This window comes from Nuphar pumila, chromosome 8 (genome assembly GCF_984573655.1).
Source record: "Nuphar pumila chromosome 8, dmNupPumi1.hap1.1, whole genome shotgun sequence".
Classification (NCBI taxonomy): domain Eukaryota; kingdom Viridiplantae; phylum Streptophyta; class Magnoliopsida; order Nymphaeales; family Nymphaeaceae; genus Nuphar; species Nuphar pumila.
This window is the reverse complement of record NC_143256.1, coordinates 372,965-399,279: the sequence shown is the minus strand read 5'-3', so window position 1 is coordinate 399,279 and position 26,315 is coordinate 372,965. Positions and strand designations below refer to the sequence as shown.

The 26,315-nt window shown below is 38.6% G+C and overlaps 2 protein-coding genes across 5 annotated transcripts in view; both read left to right on the top strand.

Moving 5' to 3' along the window:
• The window catches only part of LOC149829414 (uncharacterized), a 49,193-nt gene extending 28,433 nt beyond the window's left edge, over positions 1-20,760 (top strand). For 2 of the 4 annotated variants that reach the window (XM_090015927.1, XM_090015925.1), the window contains 7 exons: positions 314-377; positions 475-528; positions 8,996-9,064; positions 9,204-9,269; positions 9,354-9,422; positions 9,773-9,853; positions 10,348-10,699. In XM_090015927.1, coding sequence (XP_089872053.1) covers positions 314-377; positions 475-528; positions 8,996-9,064; positions 9,204-9,269; positions 9,354-9,422; positions 9,773-9,835 — 385 coding nt within the window. In that variant the 3' untranslated portion in view covers positions 9,836-9,853; positions 10,348-10,699. Of the gene's footprint in view, positions 1-313; positions 378-474; positions 529-8,995; positions 9,065-9,203; positions 9,270-9,353; positions 9,423-9,772; positions 9,854-10,347; positions 10,700-20,594 lie in introns of those variants that run through there. The other 2 variants (XR_016433702.1, XM_090015926.1) reach the window with 2 other exon arrangements.
• A 1,502-nt stretch (positions 20,761-22,262) lies between these two features.
• On the top strand, positions 22,263-25,385 carry LOC149829413 (acetyl transferase 1-like). The gene is made up of 2 exons (XM_090016185.1): positions 22,263-22,670; positions 24,429-25,385. The coding sequence occupies exons 1-2, from the start codon at positions 22,263-22,265 to the stop codon at positions 25,383-25,385; spliced, it is 1,365 nt and encodes a 454-aa protein (XP_089872311.1).
• The last annotated feature ends 930 nt before the right edge of the window (positions 25,386-26,315 follow it).

Sequence of the window (26,315 nt, the reverse complement as noted above, 5' to 3'; positions counted from 1 at the left end):
CTATGATATGGCTATTTCCTACGTGAAGGGCTTCTCTCTACTAATTAGTCATCTTTCAAATGTAGGCCAAATGAGATGGAAATAGTAAAAATGCATCTTTATCCACTCATTTATTCCTTAATGGTTAATCATATGGGTTTGCTACTGTGCATGGGATATTAGCATTTGTATTGGATATAGTATTAGATGAGTGTTGCAGCTAAATTTACTTGTCTCTTGTTGTTTCTGTGATCTTGGCTACTTCATAGTCACAATAAGTTACTGGCTGAAGAAAGATGCATTATTAACTTCTTTTCTTGGACTATGCAAGCAGTTCTGATTTTGTTGACCGGCAAACTAGAGAGCTTTCAAAGTCTAGCAATGAATTTCATAACCTGGTAAAAGCAACAAGTGATTTGCGATTACTCTTTAGGTTAATCTATTTGATGATGAAATTGCATTTGTATTCAACTTTTTTGGAAACTGCCATATTAGGTGGAGGAGGAGTTGGAAGTAGCTGTTCAAAGGCAAAATGAGCTACAAAGAGAGGTATATTTATTTCTAATCTTTCTTATCTATGGCCTGTAAGATTGTCTTTCTTCCATTACAATTGGAAACTTATCTGGTCTGTTTGAATGCCTTGCATCTCAACTGCAAGGGTTTGGATTTGAGATATGACGATCCTAGACTTGCATCCCTCTGGCCTGAAGAGACAGATTTTCATCTATGGTTGAAGTGCTTGAATTTTTGGGGGATCCACACCAAATCTTATCCCTCCGAATTGAGGTCATCTACCATCTATTATTACGAGTCATAAATATCTACATGAATGCTATAGTCACTAATACAGTCCTTGGCCTTAAAGTGGTGCTTTCAGTAGTACTCCTCAAGCATGGTTTCCAAGGTTGTACTGTATCAACCATTGGGCCAAGGAATACTACATTCCAAAGAGGTTTGTGTGATGAGAAAGGTTTTATGTGCGTGTATGCATGTGTTATGGGACTGAGATTTCTATAGACCAATAGTGATTGCTGTTTATGCGAAAAAAATAGAGCAAATATAGTGGTGCTATAATAAATACAAGGTGAGGTGTGTTTGTCGCAGTGTTATTAAAAACATGCCTCAAGGCGCAAAAAGCGTGCCTCGCCTCAAGGTGAGGGCCTTTGTGCCTTGAGGCGCATGCATAAAACGTAAAACCATGGAGGCGTACGCCTCATACGCTTTGAGGCATACGCCTCGAGGCGAGGCACTCCTCAGGGTGAGGCACGCACGCCTCATGTTGCTGGTTGACCAAAATAAAAACGTTACCCCCGACCCTAATGAGGTTCGGGGGCCCTAATTTATCTATTGCCCCTCTCTCATCTCTGTCTCTCCCCCTCTCTCTCAGCCTCTCCCTCTCTCTCTCGTCTCTCCCTCGTTCTCTCGTCTCGTCTCTCACAGTCTCTCCCTTCTCGGCCTCCTTCTCGCCGAAAGCAGCCGCGACGCCGATAGCCTTTGCCAGACCCCAGGTAACCCGACCCCCTACCTCCCTCTCTTCAATCTCTCCAGTCTCTCACACAAGGTATTATCTCTTTACTGTACAATGTACAGTTTCTGAAAATGCCAGCTTGTAGATTTCTTTACGAATTAAATTGTATTTATTTTACATATTGCAGTCGTATAGAGGTATTTTAGCCATTTTTTTCTTATCATAGGTATTATTCTTTTTATTTTTATTATAATTACATTCTTTCAAGAGAGTTTGTCTGTCTTTTGTAATGTACTTAGTGACTGTTGCATATGGTCATGGTCTTTTTTTATCTTATTCTATTTTTAACTGTTGTAATGGATCTTATAAGTATGACTTGATTGTTCTATAAATTACTGAAACCATTTGGGGTTCAAACTTGCAACATCCCAACACAACGCCGACAGGCCCCTCGAAAAAAATTCTTCCAGGGTTGCATTGTAACTGTCTTTTATTTCATAAAATTTGTTTATATTTGAATTGACCTTATGTATTCACATTCATTGAGGTCAGAGTTGCAACTTCAATGCTTACTACATGTGTAATCTGGTAGGGTTTACTTCGCTTTGCCCATGATCTGTACCATTCACATTGAATCTTTGCAAGTCAGCCCATGATTTGTTATCATTTATATTGAATCTTTTCCCATTTACTTAGATTTGCTCGTAATCTGTTATCATTCACATTGAATACATTGTTCGTTTTTTCTAGATTCTCCTTTTAGTGGCAAGTAATTCAAATTGGTTCCTAAATAAAAAAAATTTAAACTAATAATTTTCTAGTTCTCACTGACTTCATGTGTTTGTGTTTCCATTAGTTTTCAATTTATATATATTGATTCTTCTTGAATATGATTCTAATTTTTTGTGTTAATATATATTTTGTTATATATATTTTTGTAGTTGAACAATGAGAAAAGATGTAGGATGTGATCATGGAGTTAAATTTTCAAATCCCACTAAAGATCTCAAACTCGTAGGACACGTAATTTGCAATTACTGTTATAAACATACTATAAGAGACATCTATAGGTTAAAGCATCACTTAGCTGACACAAAACATGGTGTAAGCATGTGCGAAACAGTTTCACCTGATAATAACAAACAACAACAACAACAACTACGCCTTCATCCCAAAATAATTGGGGTCGGCGATATGAACCAAAAAAGAAATTCATTTTGGGTCTTCCATATGAATCCTTCTCCTCCAATCATTTCTATCCAATGCCATGTCCTCGGTGAGGTTCAAAGCATTCATATCCTTTCCTATCATCTCCATCCAAGTCTTCCTAGGCCTACCCCGACCTCTTTTAACTAATATATTTTCCCATTTCTCCATCCTTCTAACTGGAGCATCATTAGGCCTTCGCCGAATATGTCCAAACCACTGTAAATGATTCTCTCTCATCTTATTTTCAATGGGTGCAACACCTACCTTCTTACGTATCTCCTTGTTTCGAATCTTATCTTTTATTGTATTTCCACATATCCATCTAAGCATACACATCTCAGCTACACTCATTTTTTGAATATGATGTCTCTTGGCAGCCCAACATTCCATACCATATAGTAAAGCGGGCCTAATAGTCGTCCTATAAAACTTTCCCTTCAATCGCAATGACATTCTACGATCGCACAACACTCCAGTTGCAGTTTTCCATTTCATCCACCCAACCTTTATCCTATGATTTACATCTCCATCAATTTCTCCATACTTTTGAATGATAGATCCCAAATATTTGAAACAATCATCCACCGATATTTCTTTCTCACCAAGCTTCACTACACTCCCATCACTACTTCATTGCTTACTAAACCGACATTCCATATATTCAGTCTTACTCTTACTCAACTTAAAACCTCTTGCTTCTAATGTCTGTCTCCATAATTCTAATTTAGCATTAACCCCATCTCTAGACTCATCAATCAAAAAATATCATCAGTAAACAACATACACCACGACACATTTTCTTGAATTGATCTCGTAAGCTCATCCATCACTGTAGCAAATAGGAAATGGCTTAAAGCAGATCCTTGATGTAACCCAACCGTTATAGGAAAATTGGTTGTCACCCCTCCAAAAGTGCGGACATTGGTTACTACTCCTTCATACATATCTTTAATTATACTAATGTACTTGAGAGAAACACCTTTCTTTATCATTGTCCACCAGAGAACGTCCCTAGGTACTCTATCGTATGCCTTCTCCAAATCAACAAAAACCATATGTAAATCTTTGTTCCTCTCTCTATATCTCTCAATAAGTTGTCTAAGAAGATGTATAGCTTCCATAGTTGATCTTTCAGGCATAAAACCAAATTGATTCTCCGATATCATGACAATCTTCCTCAACCTAGACTCAATGACCCTCTCTCAAAGTTTTATAGTATGACTCATGAGTTTTATACCACGATAGTTTGTGCAATCTTATATATCACCCTTATTCTTATATAGAGGCACCAAAGTACTCTTCCTCCACTCATTAGGCATCTTATTTGTCCGTCAAATCTTGTTAAAAAGATTTGTCAACTATTCTAAACCTTTCTCTCCTAAGCATTTTCAAGCCTCGATAGGTATACCATCTGGGCCAACTGCCCTTCTTGATTTCATTTTCTTCAAAGCCTCTGCAATTTCTTTCTTTTGAATCTTGCGCATGAAGTCACAATTTATCTCATGAAAAGGAATGGAGAAGTCTCCAAGATTTGGGATTTTTGTGCCCAGGCATTTAGGAGAACCATTTTTTTTAGTAAAAACTATCAAAACTCAACTTAACCTGTTTTCTGTTTACCCTGTTTGGATCTATCCAAAATTACTTTTGGATCTATTTCGAACCTCGTGGGCTCGAAACGTTTCAAGATGGTATCAAAGCAAACCTGGTTTACCCTCATGCTTCCTAACAAGGGTAATAATAACCCTCCAAAGATGAACCTCGAGTTCATCCAAAAGCTTACCGAAGAAACCCTCACTAGAATAGACGCTTTCAAAATGAGGGCAACCACTCTCAAAACCAATATGAAAGCCATTTAAGAACAATTGCAACAAATCCGTGCACTTTTACTAGCAAACCAATTTACGGATGATGGTGGCAGAGCCCTTGAAGAGGAGCACAACGATCAGGAGGAGGACGATGTGCAAGGTTATATTCTTGGACGATACTAGGAGGAACAACAAGGCGGATCGAGACACGCAACTCTTCCAGAGTTTCTCTTCTGAGGCCAATCAAAATTCCATTCCCCACCTTTTCGGGAAAGGAGCCTTACGAATGGTTGTATAAATCCAAGCAATACTTTTTAACCCAAGGCATATTAGTGGAAAATAGACCAGGGTACGCGGTAGCTCACCTTGATGGTGAGGCTATTTGTTGGTATCGTTGGCATGAATTTGAGTGGGAAGTACTCAAACGATTTTGACCATCTTCCTACGTTAATGACAATGTAGAGATCAACCTTATACAAAAGGGGTTGGTCTGGGAATATAAAATCAGATTTTAAGGATCTTTGCATCCTGTGTGGTGATTGGTTTGAGTCCGCTTTGATAGATGCTTTTGTGGGAGGACTTTAAGATGAAATATGGGTTGAATTAATGGCCTTAGACCCGCAAACCCTCGAACAATATTATGTCAAGACGGGTGATCGAAAACTATTTGAAGAAATCAGCTCAAGTGAAGAGGCCCAATCGACCCCTCGATGGGTACAATAATAAAAAATCGGGCAAAGAGGTTGGACCCAAATCCAAATCGGGTTTCAATATCTGAACTATTTTCCAAGGCCCAAATGGCAGATCGTAGGAGCAAGGGCCTCTGCTATAACCGTGATGAGAAGTGGACACCGGGTCACAAGTGCAAGGCCCTTAAAATGTTTTTGGTGTGTGAAAACAAATGAGAAGAAGAATCGAGTGATTCAGAAGAGGAAACTGAGCAAGGCCTTGGGATCTCATACCATGCCTTGGTTGGGGTATCCATCCCAATCTCCTTGCGAGTTAGGGAGCGTTGGAACAAGTGTTGAGGTGCTGATCGACACGGGATCAACCCATAATTTTGTAAGGGAAGATCTTGTGCCAACCATGGGCTGCCCGACCATGAATTAACCAATGTTCGATGTCATGGTTGGAGACGGAAGCCACCTCAAGTATTCATATATTTGCATAGAGGTGGAATTGGATCTCCAAGGATCCAAATTCATGGTGGACCTCTCTGTGCTGCCCATGAAAGGGGCGCACATAGTCCTTGGGCAAGGTCCAATGAAATTTTAGTCAAATGAAAATGTGCTTCAAACTCGTGAGAGAAAGGGTTTGCCTTAAGGGTCATGCACCTAATAGAAGTGTAGGAGAGGAGTTAGAAGAAGCTCTCAAACTTTATAAAGCAAGACTCAATTCTTCTAGTTGTGACTTGCAAAATGTGGGGGGAAGCATTTAGGGTGAAACATGGGAGCGAGCCAATTCAAAAGATTAAGAAGGCTCTCAAGGAGGATCCAAGTAGCCGGCCACATCACCAACTGAAAGGAGACTTTGTCTTCTACAAAGAGTGGTTCTTGCTCCCTAGCGATGCGGAGATCATACCAAATCTCTTACATCACTACCACTCATCTCCTATGGGTGGTAATGAAGATGCCTATAAAACCCAACAACACATCAAGGGCGAGTTCTATTGGCCCAAGATGAAGGAGCAAGTGATAAAGTTTATTCGGGAGTGTCGTGTATGCCAAGCCAATAAGTATGAAGCAACTAAACCGGTAGGATACTTGCAGTTACCCATTCTCGATAGAGCATGGTCCGATATATTGATGAACTTCATAGAGGCCTTACCCCTTTCTAACCGAAAAAAAGTCATCTACGTAGTCGTTGATAGGTTGACCAAGTTTTTCCACTTCTTAACCCTACCTTGAAAGTATTCCACCCAAACCGTAGTCAAAACCTTCTATGAAAATATTAGTAAGCTCTATGAGATGCCAAAATCCTTAGTGTGCAATTGAGACTCCCTTTTCACCAATCACTTCTGGAAAGAGTACTTCAACCTATTAGAGACCAAAATAAAATTTAGCACAACCTATCACCCATAAACTAATGGCCAAACCGAGGTAGTTAATCAAACCATTGAAACCTACCTCTGATGCTTCATACAAGAGAAACCCAAAACCTGAACCGACTACCTTCCTTGGGCCGAATGGTTCTACAACACCTCTTACCATTCTTCCATTAGGATGACCCCTTATGAAGCCCTGTATGATGGACAAACTCTACCCCAAACCTTGGCCTTTGATGGCGAAGTCCATCGAGGTTGATCGGCAATTGAGACAAAGAGATGTAGTCTTGCGGAAATTGAAGGAAAATTTGGCAATGGCACAAAATCAGATGAAGCAAATTTATGACAAAAATAAGAAAGAACGAGAGTTTCAACCGGGTGAATGGGTATGGCTTAAGCAAAGATCCAAGGGGCAAGCTGAAATTGAGGGGAGCAACCACAAACTTTCTGCACGTTACCATGGGCCATACCAAGTGATTGAGCATATCGGACCAACGACTTACAAACTCCGATTACCTTCTACCGCTCAAGTCCACCCCGTATTCCATGTGTCAAAGTTGAAGGCATATCATGGTGACCATCCTGCATGGAGCACGGCTATTCCAGAAGTCGTCAGCCCCAAGACCCCAATTCAAATTCTTAAAACCCAAAATTTGCGGGTCAACGATAGGATGATTAAGAAGCACTTAGTTGAATGGAGCAATGAATGGAAATCAACTTGGGAGTTCGAATATACTCTTCGGAATCAATATTCAGGTTTCTTGCCTAGTGGACTAGGCAATTTTCAAGAGGGAGGGGATGATATAGACCCATTCGAAACTGGATCGGTGTCGACATTGGATGAACCAGAGAAAGAAGAGAACCAACCCAAATCAACCCTGGGCGGATCAGAGCATGGAGCAGAGCGGATCGGCAATGCTGGACCCAGATCCATGGAGGAGCCGGTTGGCCTTGGTGGAGCCCACCAAGGTGTCGACCTTCCCTTGAGAGGTGCCTAGATGGCCGTGCAAGGTTGTTATGAGGCCTCTTAGGTGTTACCTCTAAGCCAACGAAGGTTTTACCTATTTTTGAAAAAGACTTAGAATTTTTGAATTGCTTTTATGAGATCTTGTAAAGAGTGATGGCTTTATGAGCCCCCCTTGAGCCTGTAAATAGAGGCTCCATTTTGTAAGCACAATATGAAAAAATATATGAAATGAGCTGAAGCTCCCTTTCTCAAATTCGTCTCTCTCTCTCTCTTTGGGCGTGACCCTCTCTTATCTTCCCTTGGCCCCTAGGCCTTCGTTCAATTGGGCCCCTTCTTTGACCTTGTTGCGAGTCCCTCCCCTTGACTTGTCTACCTTTCCAGTGAGGTCTAGAGCTTACTCAAGTGTGGTGACTGATCCTTAGTAGGTCTATTTATCACAAGACGACCAACCCCAGCCAGCTCGTTTAATGGACTCAAAAGTTTACTGGGTGCAGTCGTGCGTTCCATGCAGTACCATCCCAGCCATGTCAACCTTCGTAGACCAATCCCAGCAAGCCTACCTAAGTCCAGTAAGTGGTCCTAGCCGTTGTCCTTAGCCCCAACCCATCTAAGAACTCTCCCAAACCGTGTGAACCTAGTTAAGGTTCAGTTTCAGCCTGATGATAAATGCAGAATCTGGACCGACTTTGAACAGACATAATTCCCTAACCAGAACGAGTTTGGTACTCAAATTTGAACCACAACTCCCTCTACGTGTCCTTAGCCTCTCTGCCAAAAATCAGCCCCAAACTCTGATCCAATTAGGATAACCAACCTATTTTTCGGACCCTGCCAACCCTGAAACCCAGTCCTGTCCTGATTTCCAGTTTTCTATTTCCGACCTCATGAAACCCAAACCCCGTGGAGTTAGACCCTCAAATTTTAACCAGACCTTCTCGGACGTATCTAGATCAATCCATGAAAATTTTAGATTTTTCTGTCGAGCCATTTAGAAGAACCATTTTTTTTTGCAAAACCTGTAAGAACCCAACTGAACTTGTTTTTTGTTTTCCCTGTTACGATCTATTCAAAATTACTTTTGGATCTAGTCTGAACCCTATGGGCCCAGAACGTATCAGAGTGTGCCCACCTTGACCCTACCTTTCTGAGGGTTATGGTGGGCATTCACTGCCCAACGTGTCGGGTCAGGGTGCCGAACCCCCTCATTGGGGAAATTTGGGTTAGGGTGTGCACGTGCCCACCCTAGCCCGAATGTGGCTCCGCCCTTGTATATAATAGGTGAAGCATTGTGTTTCCTGCTTTTACTCTTTGACAAGCATTTTGTAAACCCTTGTTTGTTTCATTTATGCTTTAGCTTGTGCTCTGTCGATTCTTCCAACAGCTTGTCCTGCTACTGAGGTGTCGTGCTTACATTGTCTTGGCATATATTTCTTTAAACATCATATAAAAATCCATCTCTTTCTCGACTACTTTTATTGTAATTTATCAGTATGAAAAAGTTTTTCTGGATCTTTTGTCATCAGATTGCCGAGATAAATGAGAAGCTTAAGACAAAGCAACTACTAGTTGCAGATTTGCAAGAGAAATCACAGGTTTGAGCCATATAAATTATGAAAAATCTGGCTTCCATTTGATTGTATCACTACCTTTAGTCATTTTTTTTACTATTGAGAGCTAATTTACACTAAAGTAGTGTACTGTTCTCTGACATGCTTATTGGGATGATCACAGAAGCTAGAGGAATCACTGACTAATGCCAAGAAGCTCTTCTCTTATCGTGATACGCAGCTAACAAAGGTAAGGTTCTATTTCTAAATTGCTTCAACTTGAAACATTTCACAGAATCATGGATCTTAACTTTCAGTATTCTATCTTATACAGTTGCAGAAATGTTTTCTTCAAGTAAAAGACTGCACAGAAAGGCTAAAAAGCTATGAACAGGAACTAGAGGTATTCTTTTTCTTCATGCTTTAAATGTGCATCTTGAAGGTTCTCAAACTTGGAAGAAGTCCACTTGCAATCAGCAGTGTTCATGTTTTTATGTATTTTGCGGTATACAAACATGCACTATTTTTCTTTCTGAAAAGCTTTTTGTAGGCCACTTTCTGAAAGCTGTGGCCCATATGTATTTCGTAATGAAGTTTGCTATGAAATTGTATGCACCTTTATCCTATGGCTGTCATGGTAACGTGGATTCTAAGTCAGCCTATGATGGAATTCACTTCTGATGTCTTAAAACCTACTTAAGCAATTACTTTGAATGCAATTCTAATGCTTCTGTGCACCCTCACGTTCTTCAGTCTCTTGTGGATGTGGCAATGATGGAAACTGATGATGGTGAGACAGCATACCCAGAGCGATAGTCATGGTACATTATGAAGGTTTATCTTCTGAAGTTTATTATATCAGTAACCTATTTCATCTTCTGTATCTGTTTCTTAAAAGCACTGTCAAATGTATATATTATTACATTTGCAGCAGGCAAATGTACTGGTTTATACTTTCAACTGTCTTCTATGGATAAGCATGATGTTCTTCTATCCTGCATTTATCTGTCACTCATCTCCAAGCGGTTTCCTAGTCTGGGACTAGTCCTTTGAAGCCCTTTTCTTTCTGCTATCTGTGGTCGGTGATGAACCAGTCGCACTCATCGGTGGGAGGGGACCGGAAGAAAGGCTGGGCTGGCATCAATAGCATGAGTTCAGCTCCTCTCTGAGAGATTCTATGAGCTCGGCTACTTGATCCAGATATCTTTCCGACCTTCTATCTTCAATGAATAGTCAAGCCAATTACAGCAAAGATTAGTTTATGCTTGGCTATTTTTATCCTATATTGAACATTTTTAATTTTATTTTTATCTTTTTTCTCTGTACAGGTGTTGATGACAATTAGTCAGTGGTGAAGCTGATCTGGTTCTCTCTTGTTAATGAATTTCCTACAACTACAGTCTAGATTAGAAGAGCTTACATTAGTAGTCAAAGTGGAAATACGCTTGAAGGTTGTTTAGATGTACCTTCAAATGAAATGTTCTTCAATGTATTATGTCATCCATTTTTCTTTTACCTAATTGTCTTGCCTTACCTGTATTTGGTAGCGCTGATGCTTGAGGAAGTTAAAATCTTGCATGGAATTTAAGGGTTCAGCTTTTGTGCACAGTTGTAAGATATTATCTTCATGAGTCATGAAATATCAATTACTAGAGCTAAATGGAAATCATCTTGTGGGTATAGGATTTTCTGGAGGTTTTCATGTCCATAAAATATTTTTACATAATATAAGGTTCTCAGTATCAAGCTGCATACCATGTAAGCATTTTTTTAAATCCAGATATAACCCTATAGGTACTTAAACAGAGCAGATAAAGTTAAAGAATAGATTCTTTGTTTTGAAATCTTGTGATGGAATTTGGCTTAAAACTATCCTTAAGTTTTGTCTTTATTTTCCATTTTTTTATAAGTTTGTAGGTAATGAGTTCTCTATAAAAGTTGTCTCACATTGAAGGTTTTTGAGAAAACTCTTGTCCTTGTATAACTGCCTTAAGGCGCAAGGCCCTCAAGGGCATTAGATCTTGGGTTTGTGCATTATTTTATTCTTGGATCTTGGATCTTGATCTTGACTCTTAACCTTAGATCTTGGATCTTGGGTTTGGGGTTTGACTTGCCTTTTTAGTACTTAGGATGAATGTAATTTTCAAGTCTAAAACCGACCATTGACCAAGCCTTAAAATTGTCATTGACTTTGCATCAAACTTATTCAGATATTTTTATATTTTATCCAGATTCAGTTAACAATTTTGATCCTGACCCCGTTGCTATTCGGATCCAGATTCAATTATAGTTTGGATCTTGATCCAATTGTTATTCAGGTCATGGTTTAGATTCAATTGTTATTCAAATCTTGATTGAGTTACAATTTGGATCTTGATTTAGATCCAATTGCTATTTAGATCCTGATCCAATTGCTATTCAGATCTAAATTCAATTACAATTTGGATCTTGATTATGTTGCTGTTCGGATTCAGATCCATATCAAGTTAGAGGTTGGATTTATATCCAATTATAGTTTGGTTCCTTATCCACTATACTCATACCCAGGATCTATATCCAATTTGAACTTAGATCTTTCTATCTTAGTCAAGAGGTTGTTTAAGGTGGTTTATGTCGAAGTTAGCGGTCTCACCCAGTGCAGGGTATGGACAAACTTTTCGTGAGTAGGTGAAAGCTCAGTTGTATCATGAGAGAATAGTTGCATGAGTACCCATTATGTTGAGGACTTGATCCTAAGTAGTATAACTATCGCTTGAAAGACAACGCGTTTATGCATGCCTTCTAGCTCACTAGTTCAATATCAGTTGCCTGACCCACTAAGGTAAAATTTTCAATAATTTTTAACAAATGGCGACTGTAAGGGTTGAAAACTAGGAGTTGCCTAAGTTGTCTTAGTTTGATGGCACAAATTTCAAACGATAGCAATACAAGGTGCATATCTTCCTCACTATTACAAAAGTAGCATATGTGCTCATAGAAGACTATTCAAAAGAATGGGAGGACAGAACCATTGCTGAAAATCACAGGAGATTAAAGTGAAAACAAGATGACTTCGTGTGTCATGGACTCATACTAAATACACTTTTCGATACCCTGTTCGACCTCTATTCAAAAGTCAGCACTGCAAAGAAGCTGTGAGAAGCTCTTGAAAGGAAGTACAAAACGGAGGGTGCATGAAATCATAAGTTTTTAATTAATAAGTATATGAATTTCAAATTCTTCAATGATAAGCCACTGCTACCTCAAGTCCATGAGATGCACATCTTGACTAATCAGATCAAGTCTGAGGGTATGAACCTTGATGAATCATTCCAGGTGGTTGCAACCATTAGCAGATTGCCCCCATCTAGGGATGCACATGAGCTGAGATTGGGTTGTTTGAACTCGACTCAGTTCAAAATCACTTTGTCTAAGCTCGGCTCGAGCTCAGCTAAGCTTATAAGGCATTGTTCGAACCTGACTCGGTTTTGAGCTCGAGCCGAGTCGAGCTTAAAAAAGATTTATTAAAAAAAATTATTACGGAGGAGGGATTTGATCCCCGACCTGCTTAATGTGAACCAAGGGACCTACCATTAAGCCAAAACATGTCTTTTGATTATTATTATTGAAAAAATTCTATACTTACTAAAAATTCTCAGCGAAAAAAGGCACAAAAGGCAGGATTCAAACCCAACACGCTCTTAATAAAGACTAACGCCCTACCCATTATAGTAATAATGCAACAATTTTGAATATTTTTGCAAAGATATTATATATATGGGGTTTGCAATGAACTGAGTTTTATCAAGCCTGTCGAGCCTTATCGCGCTCGATAGCTCATTCAAGCTTCATACATCAGTTCAAGCTCAACTCATTTACGAAGCGGACGAGCCTGAGCCAGTCCAGTTCGGTGTGCATCCCTACCCCCATCTTGGAAAGATTATCAAAATGAATTAAAACATAAGAATAAGGAGTTTACCTTAGAACAACTTCTTCAACATTTTAAAATCAAGGGGGAAGCTCGATCTTGAGATAAGAAAGATGAAGTAAAAGTAGTTTGTGCTAAGGTAAACATAGCTGAATACAAACCAAAGTTCAAACCCGAACTTGGGAACAAGAACAAGGAATCCAAGTTCATTGTTAAGAAGAAAAATAATGTTTCCTGCAATACTTGTGGAAAACCGGGTCACTATGGGAGAGAATGCCGACACAAGAAGAAATTTCAAGGTAATAAAGCTAGTAAACCCGATGATGACCTCGTGGTTGTAGTTAGTAAGATATTTATGATTAATTATGGATCAACAATTCATTCATGCAATGACAAAAGTATGTTCAAAACATACGAAACTGTGGGTGAAGACCATATGATTTATATGAGTGATAAACATGACGTTAAGGCTCATGGAAAAGTGAGTATGAAACTTCACTTCACCTCTGATAAATATTTAACCTTAAAAATTGTGTATTATGTACCCACCGTCATGAAAAATTTTGTATCTGCCTATTTGCTTACAACTCATGGTTTTAAAGTTGTATTAAAATTCAACAGTATTATACTATCGAAAAATCACAAGTTTGTAAGCAAAGGCTATGTCACAAATGTGTTGTTCAAACTCAAGAAAGTTGATTCTTATTTTGTTTATATACTTGACTCATATGATTTGTATTAAGACATGTTAATTAAAAGTTTTTTGAGAAGCATGGATAACTTAAGACTTATTTCTAAACGCAAATATGAACATGTTAGAAAATGTGATGTCTAAGTTATTAGATATAATACACAATGATGTGTGTGATTTGAAAAATACTCCAACTTGTGAGGGTAACAATTATTTTATAACTTTTATTTGATGATTTCACAAAATATGCTTATGTCGATCTCATGAAAATAAAAGATGAATCATTTAAAAAAAAAATTAAGATTTTCAAAGCTGAGGTAGTGAATATCTTTCAACTGAATTCATTGATTTTTGTGAAATTCATCGAATACATAGACAAAATACTGGTGAAGAAAAGAAAGTTTGCAAACTGTTAAGGTCATTTTATGATTTAAAACAATCACCTAAACAATAATATGAGAAGTTTGATAAAATAATCATTTCATATGGTTTTAGAATTCATGACTTTGATAAATGCATATATAGTAAAGTACAATATAGTCATGTTATAATTATTTATCTCTATATAGATGATATGCTAAACATGAATAATAATGCATAAATAATACTAAAAGATTTCTTTTATCTAAATTTAACATGAAAGATATGGGTTTAGCTGATGTTATACTTGGTATTAAACTAATTAGACATGAAAGCTCTTATGCATGAACTCAATCTCATTACATTGAGAAAATATAATCATTATGATTGTAAGCTTGTTGTTACTCCGATTGATCCTAATGTTAAGCTATCGATTAACACTGGAAGAAGTATATTCCAATTGGATTATGCAAATATTATTAGTAGTCTCATGTATGCTATAAATGGAACAAAATCAGACATAGTTTTCATCATGAGTAAGTTGAGCCGATATACTAGTAATCCAAGACAAGAGCATTGAGATGCAATATATCGAGTCCTGAAGTACTTGAGAGAAACTCTAGAATATAAAATATTCTATGAGAGAGAATTCATTTTACTGAAGGGTACAATGGTGCAAACTGAAATTCTGATTCCAATGAGTTATTATCCAAAAGTGTTTGGATATGTATCCTTGGATCTGAAGCTATTGCTTGAGAATCCAAGACGCAAACTGTGATAACTCATTCTACAATGAAAAAAGAGTTGATAACACCAACATCAGCTAGTTTAGGGTTTTGGGTACACCTGAAAGACGATGTATGCTACTAGACCCATGTTCTACCTTGAAGAGGGTAGATGGTACAAGCTTCGTGAGGCAATTGTATTTTTGTAAGAGCGAAGCATCTCACTCGGTCTCCAGTCTTCGGAGTTATTGGACCAAGATTATCAATGTGTCCTAGGTGATAGATCCAAGTCTTCTGCAAAAGTTTTATGGTGCATCCTATTTCTAGCTGCCATTGGGTATCTGTACGGTTAGTCACATAGGGTATTAATTGAAAAAAAGTACCACAAACCCCCGTGTGGTCTCAGTCCCCTATGATGTCGAATGCTTATGCGTACCCACACAGTAATTAACAAGAGAAACATAAAGTCAGTTCACTTTTAAATGTCTTTAAGTACATTCAATGCTTGAATTTACAATTGTTATAATATAAATGTGATTCATTCATATGGTGCATAGCTTCATTAATGTTTTCCTTTATATTCCATTTGTTATAATATAGTTGTGATTCATTTATTGGATGTGTAGCTTTATTAATGTTTTTCTTTATGTACCAAACCATGAGTTGGTTCTATTGAATTAATCTCATAGAACTTACATTAATTTTATCATTTCATTATCATTATCCGAATGTCTTAAACATCATACATGTACACATGACACTGAGCACATTCATATTGATATTATGCTTCTTATTCAGACGAGGAGTAGTTTGATCCCATCTAATTTATTATTTTTTAGGTAGTGATTAAAAATACCAGAGTAATTACGAACGTCGCTGCGAACGAAACCATGAGATTCAACATTATGATCCTGCATAACTCTAATAGTTCTCTTGATATTTTTATTTATGAGTTTAAAGTAATTTTTGGACATATCATTTATTAATTGTATTAAATGTTGCAATAGTATCATGATCTGTTATACCCTGTAACTCACTCTACTATTTGACTGGATAATTTAACCGTTATTTTGCTGTGATGAAAATAAAAATAAAAATTTATTCCAAATTTTTTGAGTTAAATTATTGGAGCGTTACAGATTTGGTATCAGAGTAGGATAAAAATGTAAACGCATGGCTCTTCCTGCGACCTACAATAGCTTTGTAAGTATATAAAACTCCTAAATATAATGTAAAGTAGAATAAATAAATCGTACTGTATGAATAAAAAAATAATAACTTAGCCTATTTTGGTCTTCTCTGTCTGTTGCAACTAGATGTCATGGGCAAATAGGTGCAACGACATCATGAATACCTTGCACAACCTGACTGAGGTTGTGGGACAACATGCATCAGACATGCAACAAATGGGTGACAACCTATAACAAGTGACCCAAGAGAAGGCAACCAATGTCGGGGGCATGTCCTACAAGAAGTTTATGGACATGGACCCACCCGCCTTTCTGGAGAAGATGGATCCGGAAGCGGCTGAAAATTGGCTAAGAGAGATTGAGCGAATATTCTGAGTGCTCGATGTTTCAGAGGACTGTCAGGTCGATTTTGGAACTTATTGTCTTAAAGAACATCAGATAAATGGTGGGAGACCACCCACAAAGTTAAGTTTCAGAATGATCCTGTGACTTGGGTGCAATTCGTGGAGGCCTTCAATGCCATGTATGTTTTGAAGCACGAGCGAACCAAGAAGCTGCATAAATTCTTGAACCTGCAGTAGGGGAAAATGTTCCTGGCAGAGTACATCACTAAATTCCATAGCCTGAAACAGTATTGCCCGAACATGTACACTATTGATGAGGATAGGGCAATAAAATTTGCCCGAGGATTGAAGGCGGGTTTAAGAAACTGCCTATACACTAGAGAACCAAAAACCCTCGACGAGGCCATCCAGGTAGCTACCCTGCTAGAAGAAGATTGAAAGGAGGGACAAAGGTCCTAGAAGAATTGAACTGGGGTGCAGAAACCCGAGTTCAAGAAGATATTTGGAGGAAAGAAATTCACCCTGCTAGCCATGAAGCAAAAGCACAATGGAGAAACAAAGCGAAGACTAGTGCAAACCCAGAGATACCCGATCTGCAATCGTTTTCACCCTGAGCAGCAATGTCCCCGTGAGACATGTGCTTGTCTCTATTGCGAAAAGATGGGACACTACATCAAGGAGTGTCGAAAATAGCAGGCAGATGAAGCAAGGCGTGAGACCGGGGGACAACATCAGTAGCAATGACAACCACCACAAAAATCGCAAGCAACACAAAGGAAGGTGGCGGGTAGAGTCTATGCTACCTCAGCGGAACAACTGTAGAGGGGAGATTTGGTGCAAGGTACTGTGCCTATATTTGATCAAGCTACCCTGATACCTTTTTATTATAGTGCAACACATTCCTTCATATCTATACATTTTGCTAAACAACTTAGAGTACCCACTAAATCATTGAATCAAGAACTATTAGTGTACAATCCCATAGGATTCAATGAGATACGTGTGAATTACATGCCAGAAGTAGAAGTCATACTAGGAGAACAAAAATTGCCTGCCAACCTAATTCTACTCAACATGACAGAATATAATGTCATATTGGGTATGGATTGACACTTTGAACATTATGTTAGACTCCTATATAAGGAAGGAAATGTAATCTTATTCCAACCAGGTGTACTGGAGGTTGAATTCTGAATTTTGGGACTCATGATAAAAAAAAGAGTGATCTCTGCTCTCAAGGCTCAAAAATATCTACAAAGAGGAGATATGACTTTCCTGGTTAGTGTGACAGGAGGAGAAGCCAAACACATATCGATCGAGGAACTAAAAATTATCTGTGATTTTTTTGACGTGTTTCTGGAGAAACTTCCATGATTACCTCCACAATGGGAAGTGGAATTCGGGATCGAGTTGGTGCCTAGTATGAAGCCAATTTTTAGTGCACCTTACAGGATGTCACCAGCGGAACTGGAGGAGTTAAAGAAGCAGCTGCAAGAATTGATGAAACATGGTTTTATGCGACCGAGCATATTTCCTTGGAGAGCACCAGTTCTATTTGTGAAAAGGAAAGATGTGTCTATGAGGTTATGCATAGATTACTGAATGCTTAACCAGACGACAATGAAGAATAAATACCTATTACCACACATAGAAGATTTGTTCGACTAGTTAAAAACAATAAAGCTCTTTTCGAAGATTGACTCAAGATCGGGTTACCATCAGTTGAGAATAAAGGATGAAGACATTCCAAAGTCGATATTTTGAACAAAATACAAACATTATGAATTTATAGTGATGCCATTTGGAGTCACCAATACTCCAACTGCCTTCATGGATCTGATGAATTAGGTATTCAGGCCATATCTGGATACCTTCTTCATCATTTTCATTGATGATATATTGGTGTATTCTGAGAATGCAAAGAAACATCGTGAACATCTAAGGATCATCCTAGAAACCCTCTCAACATACCAGTTGTACGCAAAATTCTTAAAATATGAATTTTGGCTCGAGGAGGTCATATTCCTAGGGCATGTGATCTCAAAGGATGGAGTCTCGGTGGATCCAACAAAGGTGATTGCTTAACCCTACTGAAATTTTCATAAATTTCTTAACACATTCTTTTTATTGAAAATTTATAATTCAAGTGTTTTAATAGGTTGAGGCCGTAATGAATTCGGCACAACCGAAGAATGTCAGTGAGATCCAGAGTTTTCTCGGACTGGCATGGTATTACAGGCGATTTATACAGGTTTTCTCACAAATAGCTATGCCTATGACAAAACTCCTAAGGAAGGCAATGAAGTTTGAATGAAATGACAAATGCGAAGAGAGCTTTCAGAAACTCAAGGCGAAGCTCACGACAACACCAATACTAGCCTTGCCATCAGAAAGCGGTGAATTTGTGGTTTATACTAATGCTTCTGGTACCGGTTTGAGTTGCGTATTAATGCAACATGACAAAGTCATCGCCTATGCATCACGATAGTTGAAGACCCATGAAAGGAATTATGCAACCCATGATCTGGAATTGGCACCAGTAGTTTTTTGCCTTAAAAGTCTAGAGGCATTATCTGTACGGAGAACATTTCGTAGTCTTTACGGACCATAAAATTTTGAAGTATTTGTTCTCATAGAAGGAGCTTAACATGTGACAAAGAAGGTGGCTGCAATTCATAAAGGACTATCAGTTCACTATTTCCTACCATCTCGAAAAAGCAAATACGGTTGTCGATGACCTTAATTGTAAGGTTGGGGGTACTTTGGCCAATCTAATGAATAGAATCCCTTCTTAGACGATCGAGGCACGATCAAGATGGCAAGTCTGACTGCATGACCTGAATTCCAAGAGAAATTAATAGTTAAGCAGAAGGAAGACCTGCAATATGGGAAGATGGAGGCCCTAGCACAACAAGAGGATACCATATTTTGGCATAAAGAAGATGGAAGCATATGGATGCGAGAGCGACTTTGGGTGCCAAATGATTCAAAATTAAGAGAAGAATGGTTAGAAGATGCACACAAAAGTAAGTACACCATCCACCCGAGTAGTACCAAGATGTTCAAAGATCTACAATGTGGGTACTAGTGGAATGGAATGAAATGTGATGTCACTAGGTAAGCAAAATCTTAAAAAAATTCTATAGATTTTAAATAGATTATCTCCTTGTCAACTCAAATTAATAATATAAAAACTTTAATGTGCATTCAGATTTGTCGCAAATTGCTTAACTTGCCAACAAATCAAGATTGAACATCAGAGACTTAAAGGAACAATGCAGTTGATGGAGATTCCTCAATGGAAATGAGAGAATATCATGATGGACTTCATAATGGGTTTGACATGAACCCGTAGAAATTATGATGCTATTTGGGTAGTGGTCGATCGACTTACCAAATCAACATATTTTTTACCGATAAGAAAGGGACAATCCCTGCAAAGCTTGACTGATTTATATATTAAGGCGATAGTGAGGTTACATAGAATACCTGTCTCGATTATCTCAAATAGAGATCCTCGATTCACCTCTCGATTGTGGGGTCAGTTACAGACGACTTTGGGCATAAAGTTGAAATTCAGCACAACCTTTCATTCCCAGACCGAGGGTCAGTCCGAAAGAACTATACAAACATTATAAGACATGTTGCATGCGTGTATATTGGACTGAAAGAGAGAATGTGATGCTCACGTGGTACTAGCCGAATTTACTTACAACAACAGTTATCACGCAAGCATCAGTATGACTCCCTTTGAGGCGCTATACGAGCGACCCTGCAGATCACTAATGCATTAGAACGAAGATGGTGAAAGGGCGGTGGAGTCACCAATAGTACTCCAACATTATACTGAACATATCCAAATGATACGGGATAGACTGCGTATTGCTTAGAGTCGACAAAAAGGTTACGCGGATCAATGATGCAAGGAGCTCACTTTCGAGGTGGAGGATACAATATTTGTCAAGGTGTCGCGAACCAAAAGTATCTTCCAATTCAGAACGAAGGGAAAGTAAACTCATAGATATGTGAGACCTTTTGTTATATTGAAATGGATCAGTGAGACTGCACACTGAGTGGAGTTACCCCCTCAACTTGCCTGGATTCATAATGTATTTTATGTGTTGATGTTGAGAAAATATATACAGGATCTCTCACATGTGATTCATTTCGAAGACATAAGTGTGCAAGAAGTCCTGTAAAGCATTGGACATATGCATCCTTAGCGTGATTAATTAATGTTTGGACGTGTGAGTGTCAGATTAATCTTTTGCATGCGTGTTTTAATTTATGTGTGTTGAATAGCTCTGCCCTACTGAGGACTTAATTGTCTGACCCTATTATTATTAAATATTTTTCAGGTAGCGAATAAAGGACTAAGCGATGGTGGAAGATTGCGACGAAAACCAATTCAGACCTTTCTACCTTTTTAGTGTGTTTTGGATTGTGAGCATTCACAAGTGTTCTAAGACTGATAATATTTTCATTTGAAGAACTCTGATATTATTTAATTCAAAGTTTGTGATGGACATTTATTTTTTTACGAATGTTCAATTTTAAATTTGAAGTTATTTGAAAAGGATATGATAGATCTGTAATACACCAAAGCTTTTACCCCGTTCGAATTTTTGGTGCAATTTATAAAACCATTAAAAAAAAAATTACATGATTTTTGTGGTAGAAATTTTGGGATGTTACTATTTATGTGCTGTTAAAAGTAAGAAAATGATTTTTCCCTGATCATGGAGTTACCTTAAACAAATAAATTGAGATAATGTTCTTAATCCAAACAAATGGATTATGAGGTTTTAGTGTTCTAGGACCATAATCCAAAAAGAGAAGAATAATAAAGGCTATACCTATGCAAAACAAACCAGAATACTGGGCCTATGTGGTGTTTTTCTGCTATTTTTCTTTTGAGTGTCTCTGCGATCTGACCATTAATGACATGCAAGTGATCTTGAGTAGACAAATGGTTACTGGAATGTTGAACACAATCACGTCCATTCTAATGTGATATAAAATAACCAGACCTGGTTGAGGTTCGAAGAACTTTTCCATTAACTCCGTATCTTTCATGACATGTACATGTAAAATAACCTAATCAAATTCCTTTAACATTTTTGTTGGATTCTAATCCCTTGATAGTTACCCGACTTTGGCAATGAAAAAGGTAATATCCTAATGGACTAATAAACTAAAATAGTAATGACATTGTGATCATGCAATATTTCTAAAAAAATAAAGCTCTAAATTTTCCATGTTCTGGTTTGAAAAATCCTACTTGCAAGATAACCTGATTTTAACGCTCTTCAAGCTGAGTTCATGCTCTTGGTGCTATGGATGCAAACATGCAAAGTGCAACAGCCTCCGTTCCGGCACCTATGCGGCACACAGTTGTGCAGGTCAATTGTTCTGTTAATCTTGTTAGACAGGTCACTGGTGCAAACTACATGAACAGGGATCATGGGTAGTTCATGGCCATACTTCTAGTGTTTTTTCTAGTTGGCACAGATAGGATCCATGTAATGCAGTTCGTTATAAAAATTCATTGTCGTGTGAATAAATTATGTGAAAATAGTTTTTTTTATCAATCAAAATAAGAAAAAAAAATCATAATGGCGCTCATGATGTTCATGAAAGACGCAAGCTAGAAATATGTGGGAAACTCCATTCTAGCATACTTTCATGTTACTATTGTAATTACAAAATGTGAGGTTGACCCATAAAAGAGGTCACAAGTGCAATGTAATGGTTCTAAAATTTTGCTGTTTTCTCTCTCTAAACAAAGTCTGTTACTGATCAATTATGATATACTTATTCCATGTATCATGGAAGGATTTGGTGCCGTACATCATGATGATGAACGGCGCTAAGCATGATAGCCCCACTATATTGGTGAAGATCTTATTGCCCTCCACCAAGCTTGTGGCTCTGAACTTACACTATAAATTTCAAGTACCAGCAATGGTGTAGGCAAGAGATAAAAAAGACCAATAGCAGAGAAAGGCCTTCCTTATAAAAGCGCAATGGCCGAGGTCTGCATTAGATGTGTAAGAACGGTTCCAAGTACTAAGCAGTTGATGCCAGGGAAAATTTTGCCGTTATCGGCCCTTGATCATAGCATGCAACTGAACAACCTCCACATTGTTTACTACTACAAGTTTCATGGGAAAGAGTCAATTACCAGAAAGTTGCTACAGTCACTTTCCGAAGCACTAACGAGCTTCCCGGCCATAACTGGACGGCTCCAGAGGGATGTCAATGGAAATTGGCAGATCAAGAGCAATGATGCAGGAGTCAGGGTGATAGAAGCTACATCAAGAGTTAGCCTGGATGAGTGGATGAAGATTGCCGATACTAGTGATGAGCTTAGGCTTACATATTGGGACTATGAGCATGAGAAGTCATATGTCTGGTCCCCCCTTCACATTCAGGTATCAACTTGTCCTCCATTGCCGTTGCCTTTAGCTGCGGAGTTAAGTAGAGCTAGGAACAAAAGCTACTACCCTTGCCTATCAACACCCAATTGTTTGAGCTCTGCCACCCGTGATGACTCCTGGAGAGGGCCTTTTGTGGGTCAGGGTTCTCACCCGGCGACCACTTTCTTTTTTTTTTAAGGGTTAGGCAGACCCTTACCAGTTACACAACTATACCATTGTGTTTTGAACCTGCAACGTCCCAATACAAGGTGACGTGTACTAGCTGCTCCTATCAGACAAGTGGAGCCCCCATTTGTGCTCGGCAACTAGGGCTGGTAAACGAGCAGAACGAACCAAACAGGGCACGTTCAGGCTAGACTCATTTACTAGTGGATTGAGCTCGTGTTTGTGTTTAGCAGAGCCAAGCTCAAGCTCGGCTCGGCCCTGAATGAGATGAGCCGAACACAAGCTGGCTCGTGTAAAAACATTTCATGCTTTTTATACATAATATATACGTTTTTATATATTATACTTGAAAATATATATAACTTTTTATAATTTACTCTTCATAGTCCATATTTTATGTATATATTTTTTATTCATCCTTTTTTTAATATATATTTTCTGCATTTTTCTTTATATATATACATATATATATATAAGAGTACTATATATAGAGCTGAGCTGAACACCTTGTGTTCGGGCTCGACTCGTTTAAGGTAAACGAGCTGCTCGTGACTCGGCTTGCCAACTATACGAACCGATCACAAACGAGTTCGTGATGAGCCGAACCGAGCCGAGTCACGAGCAGCTTGGTTCGTTTACCAGCCCTACCGGCAACCACTTTCCAAGCAGTGGACCTCACTCAAAAAAAAAAAATGTCATGCATGATGTTTGGACCAAGCCACCATGACTTGGTGCTGGTTCGTTCATACTTGGCTCGTGTGCTCGGTGAAGTTGGAAGAGAGATTTTCTTGCAATTGACTTGAACGAAAGACAATAAATATGTCTCGATGAATCAAACTTTTGGGTCAAACTTAGACGAGCCACCTGTTTTCTGTCCTTTGCCGCAAGGTAAAAGCCGTTTATTTGACATAGCCGATCACATGACCGCATTTTATGTGGGGCCTGCACTTTGCAGTTGTGGACCCCGCTGTCATGTGATTGGCTAGTTACAAAGCCAACCGCACGCCTGCCAATGAACGGTTGGTCATTTGGTTTGGGGAACGGGGTTCCCTTGGGATAGCAAAAAAACAGGGCCATGAGCTTCGTGGGAGAAGCCATTTTTGGCCCCATGTTTAGTGATGCAACGCGGCACACTATTTTATTAATTTTAATAACTTTTACCAAATTTAAGTAATATTTTTTACATTGAAATGTCAAAAATGCTTTTAATCAATTAAATTATAAAAAAAAATTGTGTCTTCGTCTCCTATTTTTGAAAAAAAGATTGCAAACTCGTGTCTGGAAGTCGTATCCAGTCATGTTTTGTTTTCCGTGTCTTTTTGAGATAGACCATGAGTTTGGCCCATTGGATACCATGGTTGTATAAAATTACACGACTTAACTCTTAGCCTATATAATTTACAAACACATGCCTAACTTTTGAGATATTACAAACACACCTAACTTTTGAGAATTATTTTAGGTGTGTTATTGTATTTTTTTCTTAATTTTTTTTATTTGGCTTAGGCAAAATAGTTACATGCTGGTGAATTTGACATACTAATGGTCATGTGGATTCTTTTTGTTTGTTTGTTGCTTTTTTTGAAGCTGACAGAGTTTGAAGGTGGAGGACTGGCTATTGGACTGAGCTGCACTCATCTAGTAGCAGACATGGCCTCTCTCACCATGCTAGTGAAGGCTTGGGCAGACACAAATGCATCCAAATCAGACCTACAACCTCCACTTTTCTATCCCTTGGCCTCAAAATTTGGTGGAAAACCACTTTCCAAGCTTACCAATGACATGATAGAGTGCTACAAGTCCATGTCTAAACTGACATGTGCTGACATCATCCCAAGTTTGGATCCCAGCAAGTCCAAATACCCGATGCTCGTGTTTCTCTTTACCGAGGACAAGGTCAGCAAGTGCTTGAGAGAGGCACAACTTGGCTCAGTCAATGGGCCCACTTTGACAGTGTTTGAGGCCTTAGCAGCCTTGTTTTGGATCGCTTGCAGCAAAGCAAAGAAAAAGCCTGAGCTACTAGACTTGTTAGTATGTGTTGAGACTAGGAAGACAATCAGGTTCGGAAATGATTTTTTCGGCAATTCCATGGTTTTCAGTAAAGTAGATGGTGTAAAGGAGTTACTAGGAGGTGATGAGCTAGGTTCTGCATCAATGGCCATACATGATATTGTTGGGAAGATGGGGAAGGAGGAGATAATGGATCTTCTTGAATTCATGGAATCAGATAGAGATGAGTGTGGTCAACTTCCAAAGTCTACCTTGCACTATGGACCTGACTTGGTCTGTGCGAACTTGGAGAACTTGGCACCATACTCCACGATATTTCAGAAGGGGATAGAGCCCCTCCATGTCTCCTACCGCATATTACCTGTCGTGGGCGAGGGCCAGATTTTGATCCTTCCTTCCCCACAAGGGGGTTTGAGTAGGATGGTCATGGCTACACTTCCCATGGATCAAATAAGCAGACTTAGAGAAGATGCAAACATACTAAGCTTTAATCCAACCGTAATTCAGGGGATGAAGAAGCAAGGAGTTGTGTAGTCTTAGGTTATGCTTTAAATAAGGATTTGCACAAGTTGAATTCATCCATGAAGGGAGCAATGTATCCTTTTTGTTGTAATGAAAAGTATCTCAGGCTTTCTAGTCCTTGAGTTATGGGCTATCTACTTTGCCATGACTTGACAACAATGTCGATATTTATGTTAATAATTATGTGATTTTCCAACTCTTGATTTAGAAATTTCTCTTAGTCTATGTTTGGGAACCTTGCAATGGGATGGAAATACGGTTTTAATGTGTTGCCAAAACATCGTTTTGCCAATGTGTGGTGCTGAGAGATGGAGTGGCCAAAAACATCCTCTCGTGAAAGGTGTTGGGCTTGCCAACACCATTCCCAACAAGTTTTTTTTTTGAAAGGCAAGTTGGGGTTAGGCAGACCCCTACCAGACTTCATTAGAATAAAAAAAAATTAGGGTGTGAATATTATCCCTTGAAGGGATCCAGATCCTTGGGGGTTGATCTTTCCATGATTTACATAGATCTTCTTTTGCTAAAAATAGCTAGGTGTTTGGAGGGGAAATTAGAATTACAACTTGGTTTTTGAACTGTACACCTCTCATAGCTATACAAAATGTGAAGTAATTCTTGGGAATTGTCAGAAGATGAGACCCTTCCCCCAAGGGCTGTCTTGACCTTAGATAGAAGGTCCGTGCATAGGGCCAGATCCATCGATACTGAGTTTTGGTTCGACAGGCAAATGATCCTACTAACGACTGTAGCATCAAAGTTACAAAAAAATAGTAGCTTGAGAACTCTTTCTCCATTATAGGAGTCTGATCGAAAGAGATCTTGGAATCTAATGAAACAACCACATCAATTGAATGCTTCTTGATCATGTGTAAACCCTACAAATTTTCAATATTTTTATGAGGAATAAAGAATTGTTATTCGAGCTTTAGTTTTGATTTGAAA